At 37.3% G+C, this 16,757-nt stretch overlaps 3 protein-coding genes across 5 annotated transcripts; 1 reads left to right on the forward strand and 2 right to left on the reverse strand.

Moving 5' to 3' along the window:
• Nucleotides 1–157: 157 nt before the first annotated feature.
• Nucleotides 158–11,167, reverse strand: LOC113207213 (carboxypeptidase D). Its single transcript, XM_052268807.1, has 25 exons — nt 10,493–11,167; nt 10,163–10,398; nt 9,541–9,707; nt 9,296–9,457; nt 9,077–9,224; nt 8,822–8,913; nt 6,629–6,862; nt 6,273–6,550; nt 6,006–6,203; nt 5,671–5,922; nt 5,426–5,592; nt 5,035–5,323; nt 4,560–4,936; nt 4,298–4,472; nt 3,932–4,186; nt 3,664–3,851; nt 3,384–3,597; nt 3,212–3,299; nt 2,948–3,138; nt 2,232–2,378; nt 1,986–2,148; nt 1,789–1,905; nt 1,542–1,694; nt 1,291–1,461; nt 158–1,194 (listed from the first exon to the last, which is right to left on the reverse strand). The coding sequence occupies exons 1-25, from the start codon at nt 10,952–10,954 to the stop codon at nt 1,085–1,087; spliced, it is 5,034 nt and encodes a 1,677-aa protein (XP_052124767.1). The 5' UTR covers nt 10,955–11,167; the 3' UTR covers nt 158–1,084.
• Nucleotides 11,168–11,294: 127 nt separating this feature from the next.
• On the forward strand, nt 11,295–14,501 carry LOC113207219 (U2 small nuclear ribonucleoprotein auxiliary factor 35 kDa subunit-related protein 1). Of its 3 annotated transcripts, none has more exons than XM_026423678.2 (10): nt 11,295–11,499; nt 11,871–11,962; nt 12,085–12,290; nt 12,385–12,480; nt 12,710–12,748; nt 12,837–12,949; nt 13,043–13,189; nt 13,284–13,510; nt 13,608–13,800; nt 13,880–14,501. In XM_026423678.2, exons 1-10 carry the CDS (start codon nt 11,471–11,473, stop codon nt 14,400–14,402), a joined length of 1,665 nt encoding a protein of 554 aa, XP_026279463.1. In that variant the 5' UTR covers nt 11,295–11,470; the 3' UTR covers nt 14,403–14,501. The 3 variants fall into 3 exon arrangements, with proteins under 3 accessions (XP_026279463.1, XP_026279462.1, XP_026279465.1); XM_026423677.2 differs by having other exon boundaries at nt 11,298–11,499; nt 13,877–14,501; XM_026423680.2 differs by having other exon boundaries at nt 11,300–11,489; nt 13,877–14,501.
• LOC113207220 (3-ketoacyl-CoA thiolase, mitochondrial) lies at nt 14,394–16,727 on the reverse strand. Its single transcript, XM_026423682.2, has 8 exons — nt 16,528–16,727; nt 16,157–16,323; nt 15,944–16,075; nt 15,604–15,868; nt 15,354–15,529; nt 15,056–15,256; nt 14,821–14,975; nt 14,394–14,728 (listed from the first exon to the last, which is right to left on the reverse strand). The coding sequence occupies exons 1-8, from the start codon at nt 16,544–16,546 to the stop codon at nt 14,647–14,649; spliced, it is 1,197 nt and encodes a 398-aa protein (XP_026279467.1). The 5' UTR covers nt 16,547–16,727; the 3' UTR covers nt 14,394–14,646.
• Between the last annotated feature and the right edge of the window lie 30 nt (nt 16,728–16,757).

Here is a 16,757-nt window from a genome sequence, read left to right on the forward strand (position 1 = left end):
CCCACAGCGACCCAAACAACCCAAGCGACCCAAGGGACCCTCTTGTCTGGACGCAGCTTGAGATGTTAGTGAAAGGAAGAAAGGGGGTGGCCGTTTCACAGGGGCTACTAACAATCATGGAGACAAGACGAGGTTTTACAGTAAAAAAGTAACACAATTCTCCAGCTAAATTGGTCATTTATTTAAACAAACTGTTAAATAAAACAAACTACGGATTCTAAGTGCATTCAGATGTATACTGTCACAGCCAATAATATTTATTGCTTATCTTTATAAACTGACTCTCTCCACACTGTTTTTCAACTTTTAAAGAAGTATCTCCCATTATTGATGTATCACAGCATAGAGATGGGAATGAGCTTGAGATACCCCCTTGTTTACTTTGAATAAATATTCTGTTAATTTTTATTTTATTTTTTAAAAAATAGTAAAGGGGTACTTCTAGAAATTCCCGGCAGAGATTACACACTGGCACATTTGACCAGTTGGACGGCTCAGTGATAAATGTTAATTATCACATGTTTAATAAGTAATCTACTACCTAGATAAACTACAAAACATTTAACATTTCTATTGTTAAAAGGATGTTTAAAAGACTAATTTTAATGAATTAGTAAAAATATATTTAAGACAGTTTATGGTTGAAAAAATGAGAAAGTCCAAGGACTTACGTCCTGGAAAAATGCATTCAAAAACCTCACAGCAGTCAATGTAAAATAGTAATGGGACTAAGAGTACACATACAGATTTTAAAATAGCAGCCGTACCAGAAAAGTTAGTAATAAAATAGAACTGATAGAACACAACCAGGCTCCCTTACAATAACATAATATCAAAAATAATTTAATATCAACAAATTTACTATTGAAAAAGAAGTCTTCGTCTTTGTACTCGTGGACATTCTCTTCCCATAAATCAAAACAGTAATATTCAATATGCATCTGTAATAAAACCTTAAAAATATCACAAAAAATGAAATTACCCCAAAACATTCTAAAGTTAATGAGGAAAAATGAAGCAGTGATTCAAACATTGCACCCTACTGCATAAATCACACATCAAACAAAAATATCAGTGAAGTCAACTACTGGTCAAAGCTTGGACTTGTGCGGACAACAACAATGTCATCTTCACCATTAATACTATCTTCCTCTGAAGTTGAGTCTTCATCATGATATGGTCTAGCTCGAAGCTCTGCAAATATGAAACACATGTCAGTTGAACAATGCGCAGATGAAGCAATATGTGGTTGTAAATCAACCATGACCGCTTCAAAAGTAGATAATTTACCATTCAAACCTGGTGTTGCAAACATATTAATTTCTTTCATACTATCAAAATTTTCTGCTCTCTGAGACAAGATAGAAAATGAATAACTATCATCTCGTCGACGACTTGAACGTCGTTGATACACAGAATAACAAGCAGCAGCACAAATAACCAAAAGAAGGCTGATCAAACCTGTGGGAAGAAAAGGTACATTATAATGGAAATTAAAGTTATGAAGCAGTAGCTTGCAATAATTGGTGGTAAGTTCTTACCAGCAAACATTACAAAAATGATTCTGGGCATTCCCCATACAGTCTCATCTTTTGTTAAATGGAACATCACTTTTACTTGTTGAGTAGAAGATATGGTAAGTAATTTTGTGACAGAGTTATATCCATTTGCTTCTACAGTCACAGTGTGCTCCCCTAGAATAAAAACCAGATTAGATTGTACTGAAATAGAAAATATATATCTAATATCTTCAAATTTCTACAAAACCATTGGGTTTAAAAGACTTGCCTTGGGTGGTAAGTCTCAAATATGCACCATTCTTCCCGCTAGCTACAGTAAAAGATTTACCATCAAGCATTAACCGGGCGTTTTCCACAGGTCTATTGTTCTCATCTGTTATGTAACCTACAACATATAGCGAAAAAACAAATATAGACACTAGAGACTTCCAAGGGGAAAGATAGGAAAACACAAGTTTACTTTACCTGAAAATCCCGGTGCACCAGTGCCGTTCACTACATCCAACAGATATAGTATACTGTTCATATGTGAAAGCCAAGTTTCCAAAATGGGAGCCTTGTCAGGTAATAAACGGCAATCTACATAGATTTCCATTGCCATGACACCCCCTCTTTGATATGCATAGTCCTAAATGAGGAAAATTTTAATGAACAATGTTTCTTTTCTGTCACTTTATAAATGCAGTAGAACAAGAAATCTTAGATACACACCATAAAGTTTCCAGTGCGTGGCCTCCATTGCCCTGCATTAGTGACACCTTTTTCAAAAATGTCAGTGGGTGACTTGCTACAGTGAGGCACTCCATTAGACATTGTTTCATGAAGTGCTGCGTAATGTTCCCCAATTGCTCTAAAAACCTGGAAGGAAATGGTGGTGGAAACAGATAAGATTATAGATTAGATTCTCAACCAAGATTTCTACCAATACAACATTGACAATCAATGGACTTTGATGTATTATAACTACAACGGTATTGCAAACTGCTACAACAGCCAAAAATCTTAAAACCTTCAAATAAAAATTGATAGAAAAAGCTGGCAGTCAATTAGGCCTTTCCAACCAAACTCTTCAACACAGACCCCAGATTGTACAGTATCTTTAAAACGTCTCTTCTACTGTTCAAATTTCTTTTTGACCAAACCTCTTACCTTCTCTAATCTAGCTCAACCTCTTCACATGCCCACAATTGTCACTTTAAGAACAGATAAAAAAAACAAAAAAACTTTGGATTGAAAAAAATATTTATAGAAAAATTATTGTATTTTTCGAGTGCACTAGTCATATTGTGACTTCTTTAGCACTACCGGTACCACATTACCAACCCCAAGATCTAGAGCCTAGGTAAGCGGTTGGAAACATGGAAAGCATTGGAATTTTCAAATAAATAGAACAAAATAAGAAAAAGAGAGGGGGAAAAAAGGCAAACCTTATCATCTGCTGTGGCGTATGGATTTGCATCACTCGAGGAATGAAATGAATGAGGATGTGTGTTGCCAAAGGGAATTGAAACATGCACTGATCCAGCACGTATTCCTAAAGCAAGGACAGGTCTTTCAGTTTCAAGCCATGACATCAGATACTGGGTAACCAAAAGCTGAGGTTGATGATCTATGTTATCTGAAATGATAAATAAGATAAGGTATAAAAAGAAAATTCTTAGGAAACAAATTCAACCTCCAGAAATATTCACCAATTGGGAAGTCAGTTTCCACATTAGTCTTATCTGATTCCATTGAAGAATCTGGGTTTACATTTGGAATAATATGGATTTTCAAGTTCTGCAAATTTAAAATTGAAATTAATGATGAGATGAAACAGTATATGAAACGTTTATGTTAAGATTAATTATAATACCAGTTTACCTCAACATATTTAGAAATGCGTGGATCTTTTCCATAGTTACGAAGTAAGTGCTGGATAAATTGTATAAGGATTTCTGTAGATATGCCTTCATTTGAATGAAAACCTCCAACAAAAGCTATAGATGGAGGGCTGCTAGTAAGTGGATCCCTAGACTGCAGACTAATTTCTAATGCTGGTACTTTGAGCATGTGACCAGGTGAAGTGTCTCCCAAACTAAAACAATGTGTATCAATAGATGGAAGTTTAGATCAGCATCATACTGTGTAGACACTAACTTACCCATACAATCGCGTTATTTTCGGATAGCGGCCATTAAGTTCGCTTAATATATGTATTAAGTCTTGAAGGCTATGATAAGCAGATGGGCTTGGAATTTGAGCACTCTTTGTAACTTTCAAAGCTACCTCAGTAAGATGGTTTTCATCCACATTTATTGGGACTTCTTCAGCTCCATATGCAGCAGGAACCTTAAACACAGATGCAGGTAATAAGAACATTGAAAACAATAAGGCAAAAGAATGAAAATGGAATTAGTTTTGAGAAATACCTGGAGAACATAAGATCCTGTTGCTAGTATAGCATTAAAATATGCCATGTTGGGAGAAACTGGAATGTCATAGTTTGAATCTTTAATGTGCAAAATGGCACCACGTACTGGTTCACCATTTTCAAAAATAATCTGGCCTCTAACACCCTGTACACTTGCTGACAAGAGACGCAGCAGGCTTTCTAAGTTATTTTTCCACAATTTTGGAATGGCTGCAGCTATTGCATGACGACAACAGCTTGCTTGAATGGATAACTGGAACAGCAAAACAGTATATTTGTATCTAAACTTCTATAAAGCTATGTAAGTTTTATAATTGTAGAACACATTACTAGCCACATTAATATTCAATGAAAGTTCACAAACCATAGGTTTTCCTGTTTTTGCATACACCGCATCAACCATTCGTTGTCTCAGATCTTCCATGTTGTCGTGAGACACACCTTGAATAGGTTCACATTCACTGGCTGTTGACTGCTCATAATGTTTTTCCAACATTATAAGAGCATCTCTTAGCACATCATCTGATTGAGTGCTGTGCCTATGTAACAGAACATTTGATGATAAGAGATTTCCTTTATAACAATAATGGAAATTAACAATAAACATACATGACTAAAACACAAACCTGAGATGTAGACCACCTCCTTCAAGACTGACAATTAAATTCAACGGCTCAGACTTCAGAAGATCTATGGTTTTGGTTAACAATTTATTTTCTGCATCTGTATCCCCAACTCCTGGACTGGCAATCAACTGACCAATCCCTCCCCCAGGATTAGTTGAGAGTCCACAATCTAATGTGTTATTGACACTTTGGTCAAATAAAAGCAGCATATGAATCACACTACTTTTAAGGATATGCACTACATTGGTGTCACTGGCATTAAAAGCAGCCACAAGATGTCGTGTTAATCGAGGAAGGAGTTCCACACCAACTGATTCTGGACCCCATAACCCCCCAATCAACAATATATGAAACTTATTTTCTTCTGGTGCCCCAATCTGTAACATTTCAACATTTGTTTCTGTCAGATAAAGGGCCAAAAGTTTCCTGACTGACATAGCACATATTCACAAGGTAAAAAGTCAAATGAAATTACCTGATCACTTATTTTGTAGTGGAGAACTGATTCTGTGGTAAAACTATCTACCACTTCAACCAGCTGAGGATATTTTACTTCCATGCCTTGAACAATTTTCCTGATATCTTCTGATGTGTGTAACTTGTACATATTTAACACATTTTCCGGTATATCAAAGTCATGACTACTAGACCATTCAAGAATATCATCTCGAAGAAGTGTGAAATTCAATTGTGCTGGTCTTGCTGGAATATACGTTGTTGCGCCGGTATCGGGCACTTCAATAGTCTGTGTCTGGCTTTCATAACTACAGAAAAACATAAAACAGATAGAAAGATAAGATAAGATAAGATAGAAAGATCTAAAACAATAAGGAACACATCTTATGGATGGAATAGAGTTGCATTACCCATGCATTGACGCTGTTATGCTATACTTTCCAGGTAGAAGCAACCGCCAGTAGTCACCATCAGCTGCAGTAGTTATATCATGATCTATGCCTTTGACACGAATAATTGCATTTTTTAGACCAATGCCAGCAGTTGATCTTACAAATCCTGCTACTCCTGTATGTACCTGGAAGAATACAAATGTGGTAAAATGTATTCTGCAAAGTATTACTACCACAACTTACTGTCTCTTAAATAAACTGACCTGTTCCATATAGAGAATTAATGATGTACGATGGTCCTGCCAATATTTCCGTACTTCAGTGTGATTTGGGAACTTGTCACATCCCATTTCGATCGTAAGTTCAAAGCAGTTGGAGTGCAAGTAATTGTAATCCTGCATCCCTCCTGGAACTACATACCACTCTGCTCCATTAGTTATCCCACTAGGAAATCTTTCGTTTAAAAGTGATGGATCATTGCCACATGGTTCACCCAAAGACATAGTTGGGTGGGCCTGGAACACAGGTGGGTAAATATCTTAATTTACAACAATTTTTGAACAATAGATAAGGTGGTGAAATCCAATCAGTTTCTTACATTGGCATACGTATGAGCCAGGCGTTTAAAAACAGCATCGTCTGGACTAGGGTTAGCACCCCTATGTCCATTTTTTGTATCATCATAAGGATAGTTAGCTACTAAAGCTCCATTATGTAAATTGGCTGACAGCACAAAAGGATAGTTCCTAATCCACTCCATAACTGCTTTTGTTTCTGGCTCCTGAACAAGGTTGTCCTAAAAGATATATGGTTAGTTGGATTATTCTGTAACAGAGTTAACATTAGTAAACATCTCAAAACTCACATTTGTGCTCCCATACTGATCAGGAAAGTTTCTGTTAAGGTCCCTCCCATGGCTGTTAGCACGCCCAATTGCGGATGTTTTGTCACCTTCATGTGATACTTCATAACCATCTGGATTCATTGAAGGCAATAAGTGTATGCGGGTGGTATCTATTAGTTCAGTTATTCTTTTATCCGTTCCGTATTGTTCACAAAGATACTTGGCCAACAGAAGCAGCATTTCCCGTCCCACAACTTCATTGCCATGCATATTGGCAACATACTTGAATTCAGGTTCCCCTAAAAGGCAATAATGAATTTAAGTCCATACACTAATTTTAATTTTATTTGACAGCAACATCAATGCAACAGTCAAACCTGGTTCATGATGGCCTGGATTGTCACTAATCTCCAGGACATACAATTCACGTCCACGCACACTCGTGCCAATTGAATACAGACGGGTGATTTTTGGGTAGGTTCTTGATAAAAATGTCATCCAATGCACCATTTCAGAAAAATTGTGATGCGTAAAAACTGTGTCGGTCATGAATCCCTCACCATCTGTTTGAAGTCTTACATTTGATATAAGATCACCTGTTTTTCCTGTTCCTTCAGGAAAAGAGAAAAGAAAAGTTGCAAATGAGTGATGTTGAAAGTATTATGTTTCAAGGGTAGTCCAGTGCATTAACAAATCAAACAGAATCACACAAAAGGATAAAAGAGGAAAATCTTCACAGATGGATCTGAAATCTGTTTGCAATAATACATTTGAAGGTAATACAACAGAAATTGAGGGAACCAATTGAAATGCAAATATACTAACAGGCACCATAGATAGCTTTTAATTTATCTTAAGGTTTGCAGCTAAAAATCAGGACACAACCATGAAAAAAAGGAATACATTGATCTAACAACATCCTTTAAGCACCTGAAACAGTCTGCAAACAGCCCAAATTTCACTTATATTGCAAGAAATTATTTGACTTAATTAAAGTTAATAACTGCCTGAGGTAATCTGTAGAAAAAACTGTTGCTTTCAGTATGTTTCTTGAGACAAGGTTCCATTAAAAATTCTAAACCATTACTAAAATCAGATTTATTCATTGCTTACAAAAAATAAGCTTAATTCGTTAAGACATAGATTCACAAGAAATTGTCAAATTTGTGTGTAAATTACTAAATTACACTGAAACAACAATAATCAAGTACAAAACCAACTTAAGAAGTCGTTGTCAGAATTATAAAATATACTTTGTCCAAATAATAAAATCCCAGAGAACACATGAACAATTAAAGAAATGGTAAATGAAATCATTCCACCTAGACACCAAATTACGTAGATAAATCAGTTCACAAGTTTTGTTTGACTGGACAACCAAGAACTAATGATGGGTAAAATAATGATCAATGGGTTCAGCAGTTCTTGATGAAAACCAGTATTTTTCTGCACATCTTCAGCTGGCAAATCTGGACTTCCTACTAAACAAACCATCACCAAAAAGAATAAAATATTAATGTTCCTTTAAATGGATCTTAATATGTAACATACATTTGAAGAGTGTGGAGAGGTAAAACTTTATATGTGGACCATATAACATTAAATGAACATGCACAAGCAAAAGCTAACAATTAGGAGTAAAAGGCATGCCACGTCACACTCCCATATGTAAGACTGAAGCCACTTTAAAAGAATTTTAATATAATGCAGACACAACAAGACTGCAGCAAACTCCACTGTGGTTACACTGCCAAGCAGGCTATTAGTTTTTCCCTTGCATTTGACTGTTTTCAGTGCATATGCAAGTTTGGCAAGCAAACTTGGATTTCATCATATTAGGAGTATATTCTAGTTTTAGGTCAGGAAGAAAACGTGAACATAAAAGAACCACATACCCGTCTAATGGCTAAGTGTGCAGTCTCTTCAGTACACCAATAGGTATGAAAGCCTACATGGTACATTGATATTTATGTGGTTCAAAAATCAAGCTCTACAATTTATACACCTAATACTACCAGCTCCGATGCAGGCAGCAAAGGAAGCACCATAAATGGCCACTTTCTCTCAATTACCATATCATAAGTTAAAGTATTTGCATACCCATGAATTGCAACATGTAAGAAAACCCTCACCCAACTAAACCACTAACAGTTTGCAAGCACACAAAGTTTGTCATGCAATACGGCAAATTTAAAAAAGAGAGAGAGAAAAGAAAAACATTGTGTATGTCTGTTGATCATTCTGGTGGTGGTTATATGAAAACACGGCAAAGCCATAAAATACAAAGGAGAATTAGTACACAATTTCATATGTGGAAGTAGATCTGAATTTTGAATGATTGTTGTTATGGGATGACACTCCTATGAGATGGAGGAATCTGAGTCTGAAAAAACAAAGACATTTATCTATACAAATATGAGTATTAAGTTGAGGTTTTATCTCAAGCACTACAGCACACCCAAACAAACCCCACCCCAGAGAAAACATAAAAAATGCCAAAAAACAGATACCACTAAGCTTAAAATACACCAAAATGGGGAAAATAATAAGAAAAACCATTTAAACTTTACCTTGATTGTCATAGGAGTGCAGAGTGAAGTTGACCACAATAGGTTCATCATTATTTGACACAGTTACAGACAGAGGTTGAGATGTCTGATAACTGGAATAAAATAGAAAGCAAAAAGAAAAATAGAGTTATTACTAATATGGGAGACTAAACCTTACAGCAAAAGATTAAATTCATTTCATATTTCATCATGATTCATAAACAAAGTACAACGGGTACAAAAAGTGATAAGAAAAGTGATAAAATGAATTCTTACCCATAGGCACTTGCATAAACACTATATGTTCCAGGTGTGAGAAGTCGCCAAAATTCTCCTCGGGTTGTAGTTGTCACATTTTTCTTTACACCTTCAACTACTACAACAGCACTTGGAATTGGGATATTATTGGTATCAACAATAAGACCTGAGAATGAGAATAGTTAAATAATTATGAGATTAAAGAGAACACTTAAGTCTGAATAGATTAGTACATACCTTTAAAACCCATGTGTGCGAGTTCTAGATATCTTAATAAGGACTCTCGGTTGTCCTGCCAGTAAGATGGTAGTTCAGATACTTTCGGAAACTTGCAACATGACAGTTCAAATGTTATTTCAAAGCAGTTTGAGCGAACATAGTTAAAATCTTGCATTCCACCTGAAGTTTAAAGTAGACTTGCACTATTATCGGTAGCTGAGGTAGATCTGACAAGTTATGGAATGTTCAAGGCAAATACTTACCATCAACATTGTACCAGTATGCCCCATTTGTAATCCCCTGAGGGAAGTCATCTCCTTTACAGGCCTTACCATTAGACATTTGGGGATTATGCTTTGCATATTCCAAAGATAAGTATTTGAAAACTTGATCATCAGGGGATGCACTTTCGATTTGAGACTGCTCCTGACTAGAGAGAGAGAAAAAGAATTGAACTGTTACATCTACAGCTCCTAGTCTTCAATAATAATCACAGCATAAGCTTCCTATAATACCGTATTTATTCCCTTCTAGATCATGCCCTTTTTTCTGATTTTAAAACTACAACGTCGGGGTGCTGTAGAGCCCTGCAAAGAGTGAGCTACAGATAGCTTGCTCAGTGCGGGGCTCTAGGTTGCTGCTTAGAATTAAGTACCCGATCAGCAAGGGTCTTATGGGAGTCTCCAGTGACTCCCCTGTAAAATTTGAGGTGCAGCTTAGAATCAAATAAATACGGTAAGTTAAGGAAAAGGCCAATGGAATAGTAAGAGCTAAAAAGAGAAGAAAAACACAGCCCACAAAACAAGATGTAAAATTTTATGAATGGTAAAAATCACAGCAAGGATAGGAAAAGCACAAAATTTGGCAGATGACAGGGGAACTCACTTTGCACTTGGTGTATCATCAAATGGATAGCTAGCAACAATGGCACCTCCATGTAAATTTGAGGATAAAACAAAAGGTTCTGAAACAATCCACTTCATAAGTGCCTGTGTTTCAGGCTGGCAATTTTCTGGTTGTTTGTCTGAAGAAGTGAACTGATCCGGGAAGTCGCGGTTCAGGTCAACATTGTTAGCATTTTCGCGTCCAACATAGCCAGGAATCGATTCACAACTACCTTCCTGTAATTAAAAAAGAACAAAACGCTTAGAACAAAATGCTTTGCTAAAAATTGCAAAACGTTCTGGTTTTAGTTGCTTCATTGACAAATCAAACCTTTGAGCGAGAGTAGCCGTCTGGGTTCATGGAGGGCATAAGGAAAATATTGGTTCGGTTGAGCATGCGGGTCAGTCTGGGGACCTTCCCATAATTATTGAGCAAGTATTGTGCGAGGAAAATCAATAGCTCCCGGCCAACGGTTTCATCGCCGTGCATATTAGCAACCATTTTCACCATGGGTTGGCCCAGAGGTCGCTCCGCACCTACATTGGCCCTCAGTTCTAGGGCCCACAGGTCACGTCCTTCTACTGACTTCCCTATAGACCGCCTCGCTGCTAGGTGAGGGTGTTCGGTTTCAAGTTTAAGGAGAAAATCTGACAGTTCGTCGTGTGACATGTACTTGTGTCCGTTCAGAAACGTCTCGTCGGCCTGAGCCAAAGCCGAGTCGGATGCCGGCATGGACCAACAGACTAGCGATAGATGAAGGCATATTGAAAAAGTCACAATTAAAAGATTCATACTTCACAGATTTTCGTGACTGCCAGTTTGGCACTTATAACGTCACAATCGTCACCAACCACACCTGGTGGCTGTGGTGTTTACGACTGGACACGGAGACGAGACGATCAACAAGTTTTGTTCACGTCAGAATTCATCAGCCAGCAGAACTCAACTTGAATTATTGACCGTAATGACCACATTGACGCCTCAGGGCCGCCTCAGAGCGTTAGATAGATGTGAGACACAATAGATCCACGAAATTTAAAAAAAAATCGTGAATCTGTCAAATTTGATGAGTGCTAGAATTCGTGATAAAATAACAAGAAGAGATAAAAAGCAGAGATAAACCAAAAGAGATACATGTCAGGGAGTCTTGAACGTACCTCTGGCGCGCGTTCTTCAAATGCCTCAATGGGGAAAAAGAGAAGGTTAAGGTTGACGTTAAAGCCCTAGTATGTTTTAAAAAATTAACCCAGAATCTAACGACAGACATTCATTTTCGTGTCAGTAGTTTTGTTCAATAATAACACGTCAATGATTTCGATATGGGGAGGTGAGTTTGGGTGTGTAAACCTACAGACGGTTAATCTTCTTTGTTTTGCACTTTCTTTTAAGGTTAATATTGTATTTAGTGTATTGTTTCCCCCTGTTTTTTGGTTTGTTGTTAATGTCACCTTGTCACATGTATAACATTCACATTAATGACAAACGTCCCCATTTTTTTGGATTCAGAGGACTTAGATCACTCAATGGGCATCGTCACAAAAAAACAAAACTGATCTAAGTTTCTGATGTATCAACTGTTGACAAACCTATTCAATGTTTAATTTACAATAAATTACAAAAATTTCACAGTTTGTTTGTTTGTTTGTTTTGGTTTTTTTCTTTTTCCTGTTACTTCACAACATTAAAAAAATCATTGATATGATTGCAGCCATAAAATTTGGAGGACCCAGGCCAAGAAGATGAGAAGAAAACGTATTCGTCAAAAGCTGGCTCAAGAACGAGATGAAGCCATCAAGAAAGGTAATCAATCAATTCTTTAATTATTTTGATGTTTATTTTTAAGTTGTTGAGCTACCTGTAATTGATATTGACTGTATCCATAACTCAAAAGCTGGGGTTTGACTTCTTTTTAAATTTTAAAGAGCTGGAGATTAAAAACAAATGTCCAAGATACCAAGCATGGTTATCGGAACAGAGGGCCTTGGAAATTTTTGCTGAGGAAGAAGAAGCTCGACTTGCAGCAGAGCGACATGCAGCTTGGGTTGAAGAGGAAGAGCGTGCTCAGAAAGCATGGAAAGAACGACAAGACCGCCTTGCTGTGGCACGTGCAGAGAGAGCCAAACAGGAGGTAGATTTTGCGCCATGATTTGTGTACATTTTTATTTGATTTTTTGCTCTGCTGGGATTATTGTACAGTTTTTACAATTGTTTCGGTTTTCTAGTTACGTATTAAAGAAGAGTGGGAAGAAGAACAGCGTAAAATAAAAGCTGCGGCGGAGGAGCAGGAAAAAATAGCAGAGAAGAAGAAACAGCAACAGGTACAGTACTGTAGGATTATCTTAAAATTAAATCAAAAAGATGTAAAAATATTTTAGCACATCTGACATTTTTGATTCCCTACAAGCACTTGGGTAATATCTTATTTAATATACAGTTTTCTAACCTGGCTGTGTTTCATTAGATTCATTCAGCTTTATCCAAGTGTTTCATTGTTGTGTGTTTCTATGGTTATTGCTACAACGGTATTTTCTTAATTTTCATATCTAGGAAAAATTAATGAGACAGATTGAAAACTTCATAAACAAGGTAACTTTTTTGGTATTCCATCTAAAAAGTATGAGGATTCCCCAAAATATTTCACATTTTTGATTGTTTCTCTGCTTTCAAATTTCAGGGTTGTGACATGCCTCCTGAAGTAAATGTGGCATCTATGACAAATCCTGATAAGCCAGCATGTCCATTTTTTTCAAAGACTGGCGCTTGCAGGTTTGCTGACCGATGTTCAAGGTACTGTGTGAAATCACAATACACATGGGTAAAAGTATTATTTAAGAGATTGTTCATTCAAGATTGTGATAATATTTCTGTTTGGTTTGTCAGGAATCACACAAGGCCTGCCATTAGCAGAGTATTGCTTGTGCCTAATTTTTATGATCACATCGGGCTACGCCAAATGAACCCGGATGAATTGGAGGCTGCAGATGATTGGTTGGAATATGAAGATTCAGAAACTTATCATCACTTTCTGTAAGATTTTGTCAATGTACCTCTAAGTACATTTTCCAACAGATAGCAAATTTTGATTGTGTGTTTTTATTTTTCAATTGATTTATCCTTTCAGAGATTTTTATGAGGATGTCCTGCCAGAGTGGGAGCGAGTTGGGCAAATTTCACAGTTTAAAGTCTGTTGTAATTTTGAACCTCATCTTCGGGGAAATGTTTACATAGAATATGATAGTGCTCAAGATGCAGTAAAAGCTTTTAAAATGTTCCATGGACGTTTTTATGGTGGAAAACAAATAAATGTTGAGTTTGTAACTATTGATAGCTGGAAGGCTGCAATATGTGGTCAGTATTTGAGACAAACTAGACTCAATGACTTTGCTTTTAATTTTATCATTAATGTTGACTTTTTTTGTTTTTGTTTTTTCAATTCTTCAACTAGGTCAGTTTCACAAAAACTGTTGTCCTAAAGGAAGGGCTTGTAACTTCCTTCACGTCTTTCGTAATCCAAGGAATGCATTTTATGCTGCTGATCGTGATCAACAAGAGTGGCGCCGCTCACTTAATAATGTTCATAAATCTTCCCCACGAAGAGGTCAGGCAAGGTCTTGGTCTGGTAGTCCAGAAAACAGTCGGTGCGTAAGCTGAAGTAATGTACTAAAGTGTTGTGATGATGAAATGTGACTAATTGTACTGTGACTTACATTATAGCAGGGGAGATTGGCGATGGTCAGCCTCACCTTCTCCACCATCAGAGGAGCAGAAACCTGATAGTAAGCGGTCTCATCACAGTGGGAAGAATAGTTCCCATAGGATTCGGACTAAAAGGAGGAGAGAGGGCAGCAGTGAAAGCCATGGAAGGTCCCGAGCCAAAGTGAAAAGATATGATAGAAACAGTGGAAGGCATAGCCCCAGGAGAAATTATACTGAATCCTCAATACATGAAGTGGCTTCAAGGAGGGACTCTAGCTCAAGCATTAGCTTATCAAAATCATCAGATTCAAAACTCAGTGAACAAAGGGTTGATGGTTGTGTAAATGAGGAAGCAAACTGTGATAAAAGTAATCAGAGTGTAGCAGACAGCAAGCACATTAGCTATGAAACAGAAAGTGATCAGGACAGCAATCCTAAGTCAAGAACCAAAGTTAAAAAGGCCAAGAAGAAGAAGGATTCTCACAGAAAAGAAAAACGAAGGAAAAAAAGGCATTACAGATCAGGCTCAGAATCATCAGATTGAAAAATGTCATTTTATTTTGATCATTAATTGAAAAACAAATTTCTGTTCAGCTATTATTTTTATTTAAAAAATTGAAGTATAAAACATTTATAAATTGGACATGAGGATATAATACATTTAAAAATTCTCAACATATGATCAACAAAAATTCATCTGTACAAAATACTGTTAAGCGTAATAATGCCTCCCGAAACTAGGCAACCTCATGGTAAAACTTCAGTTCTTAAAAATGAAGATAGCAAATTTAAACTGCCTCCAGAAGGAGAGCAATACCCTGTCCACCACCAATACAAGCTGATCCAATACCAAACTTGGCCTTCCGCCTCCTGAAAAGAAGAAATGTAAATCAGTTCTTTAAATGGGGGCCCTACAGATTTAGCACAATATACATAAGTACATTCCACATATTAAGACCTACCTAAGCTCATGCGTGAGGTGCGATGTAATACGAGCACCTGAGGCAGCCAGTGGGTGTCCCAAAGCAATGGCTCCTCCATTCACATTCAACTTGTTCATGTCCAACTTAAGTTCCTTGGCACAAGCCAATGTTTGTGCTGCAAAGGCTTCATTTATCTATGAGGAACAAAATAAGACATTAGATCAGTTTATACCAGGTGCAACAAAAGATAATTCAAACAGTGTTGTGTACTTACCTCTACAAGGTCAATGTCATTTAGAGATTTCCCAGCGACTTTCAATACATTCTGAATAGCAGGGACAGGGCCAATACCCATAATGCTTGGCTCAACTCCAACTGTTGAGTAAGCAACGAGACGAGCCAGAGGAGTCAAACCATGCTGCTTTACAGCTTCTTCGCTAGCCAAGATCACTGTACCAGCACCATCACAAATTCCCTGACCAGATGAAAGAAAAGTCAAAAAACTTTACAATACAATAAATACAATAAAGTGTCAGAAAATGGGCGGCTGGCATGAGTAAATGACAACTTACAGAGGCATTGCCAGCAGTCACAGTACCATCTTTTTTAAAGATTGTTGGCAGCTTATTAAGACCTTCCAGAGTAGTTTGTGGACGAGGATGTTCATCAACAGTTACTTCAACATCTTGTTTCTTCACTTTAACTGACACTGGAGCTAGCTCCTCTTTAAAACGGCCCTCATCATTGGCTGTTAACAAACAAATAAGAATTTAATTATAGTTTACAGTTTAAGATGAGTTTGACACAAACAAAATTAAATACCTTTCTTCCACAAATGCTGTGATCGTAGAGCAAATTCATCAACCTCTTGCCTGCTGATTTTGTATTTCTCAGCAAGGTTTTCAGCTGTGATAGCCATTGGCATCTTGCAGTAAGTGTCAGTAAGACCAACCCAAAGTGTGTCTTCAAGTTGGAGAGGAGCTCCAAGACCCACACCAAATCGAATATTCCTCACAGCATGGGGAGCTTGGCTCATGTTATCAACACCGCCAGTCACAACGATGGAAGAATCGCCCACAAGGATATTCTAGAAGTAAAATTGAATGAATTGGTCTTGTAAAACATAATGACAATTTATATCTAATGACTTTTAAATACCAACCTGGGCACCATTGACAACTGATTGAAAGCCAGTGCCACAAAGTCTGTTAACACCTAGAGCTGGCCTGTCAAGAGGTATTCCACAGTGGAGAGCCACATGTCGGGGCATGAAAATAGAGTCTGGGGAGGTAATCTGTAAAGATTATAAATGAAAAAGAATAGAATTAAAAACTTAGTCCTTTCCGAGACAAGGCAAGTTAAATGAAAAACTCACAGCTAAGACATTTCCAAAGACAACTGAATCAACAATCTCTGGCTTGATACCGCCTGCAACAAGAGCGGCCTTGGTCGCTGCAGTCTGGAGCTCAGCTGCGCTCTTCTGCACAAACTTTCCTCCATAAGTACCAAATGGGGTCCGCTTGGCAGCAACAATAAAGATACCTGCGAAATAAGAGAAAACATAAGACAGTAACTAATAATGAAAAGATGAAGAGCTTATGTGGTGAAAATTGAGTTAAAATATCAATTCCTAAACCTAAGTTTCATAACTTCCATATTTTCTACAAATATTGTGAGGTCCAAAAAAAGCTGCACATGATACAGAAATAATGACAATAGAATCCCGCAGTTGAAAACCTTTCTTACCTTTCGTTATAGCGGACATGGTGCTCTATAAAGGGCTGCTCGAAGGAAATGCAAGTCACAAGGTCTCAGCCCAAAGTGCAGAAAGTGGTAGATGGACCCTGCTCGAGACGGCGTATAAATAAGGTGGGATATGATGAGAGAAAACAAAGTGGGCAAAGTTCACCGAATACTGCCGTGCCGGCTACACAAGTGCTACGCCACAGTGACATTCGTCAGATAAGGGGAAGACG

This window comes from Frankliniella occidentalis, unplaced genomic scaffold, assembly GCF_000697945.3.
Source record: "Frankliniella occidentalis isolate FOCC.00 unplaced genomic scaffold, Focc_3.1 Scaffold77, whole genome shotgun sequence".
NCBI classification, from domain to species: domain Eukaryota; kingdom Metazoa; phylum Arthropoda; class Insecta; order Thysanoptera; family Thripidae; genus Frankliniella; species Frankliniella occidentalis.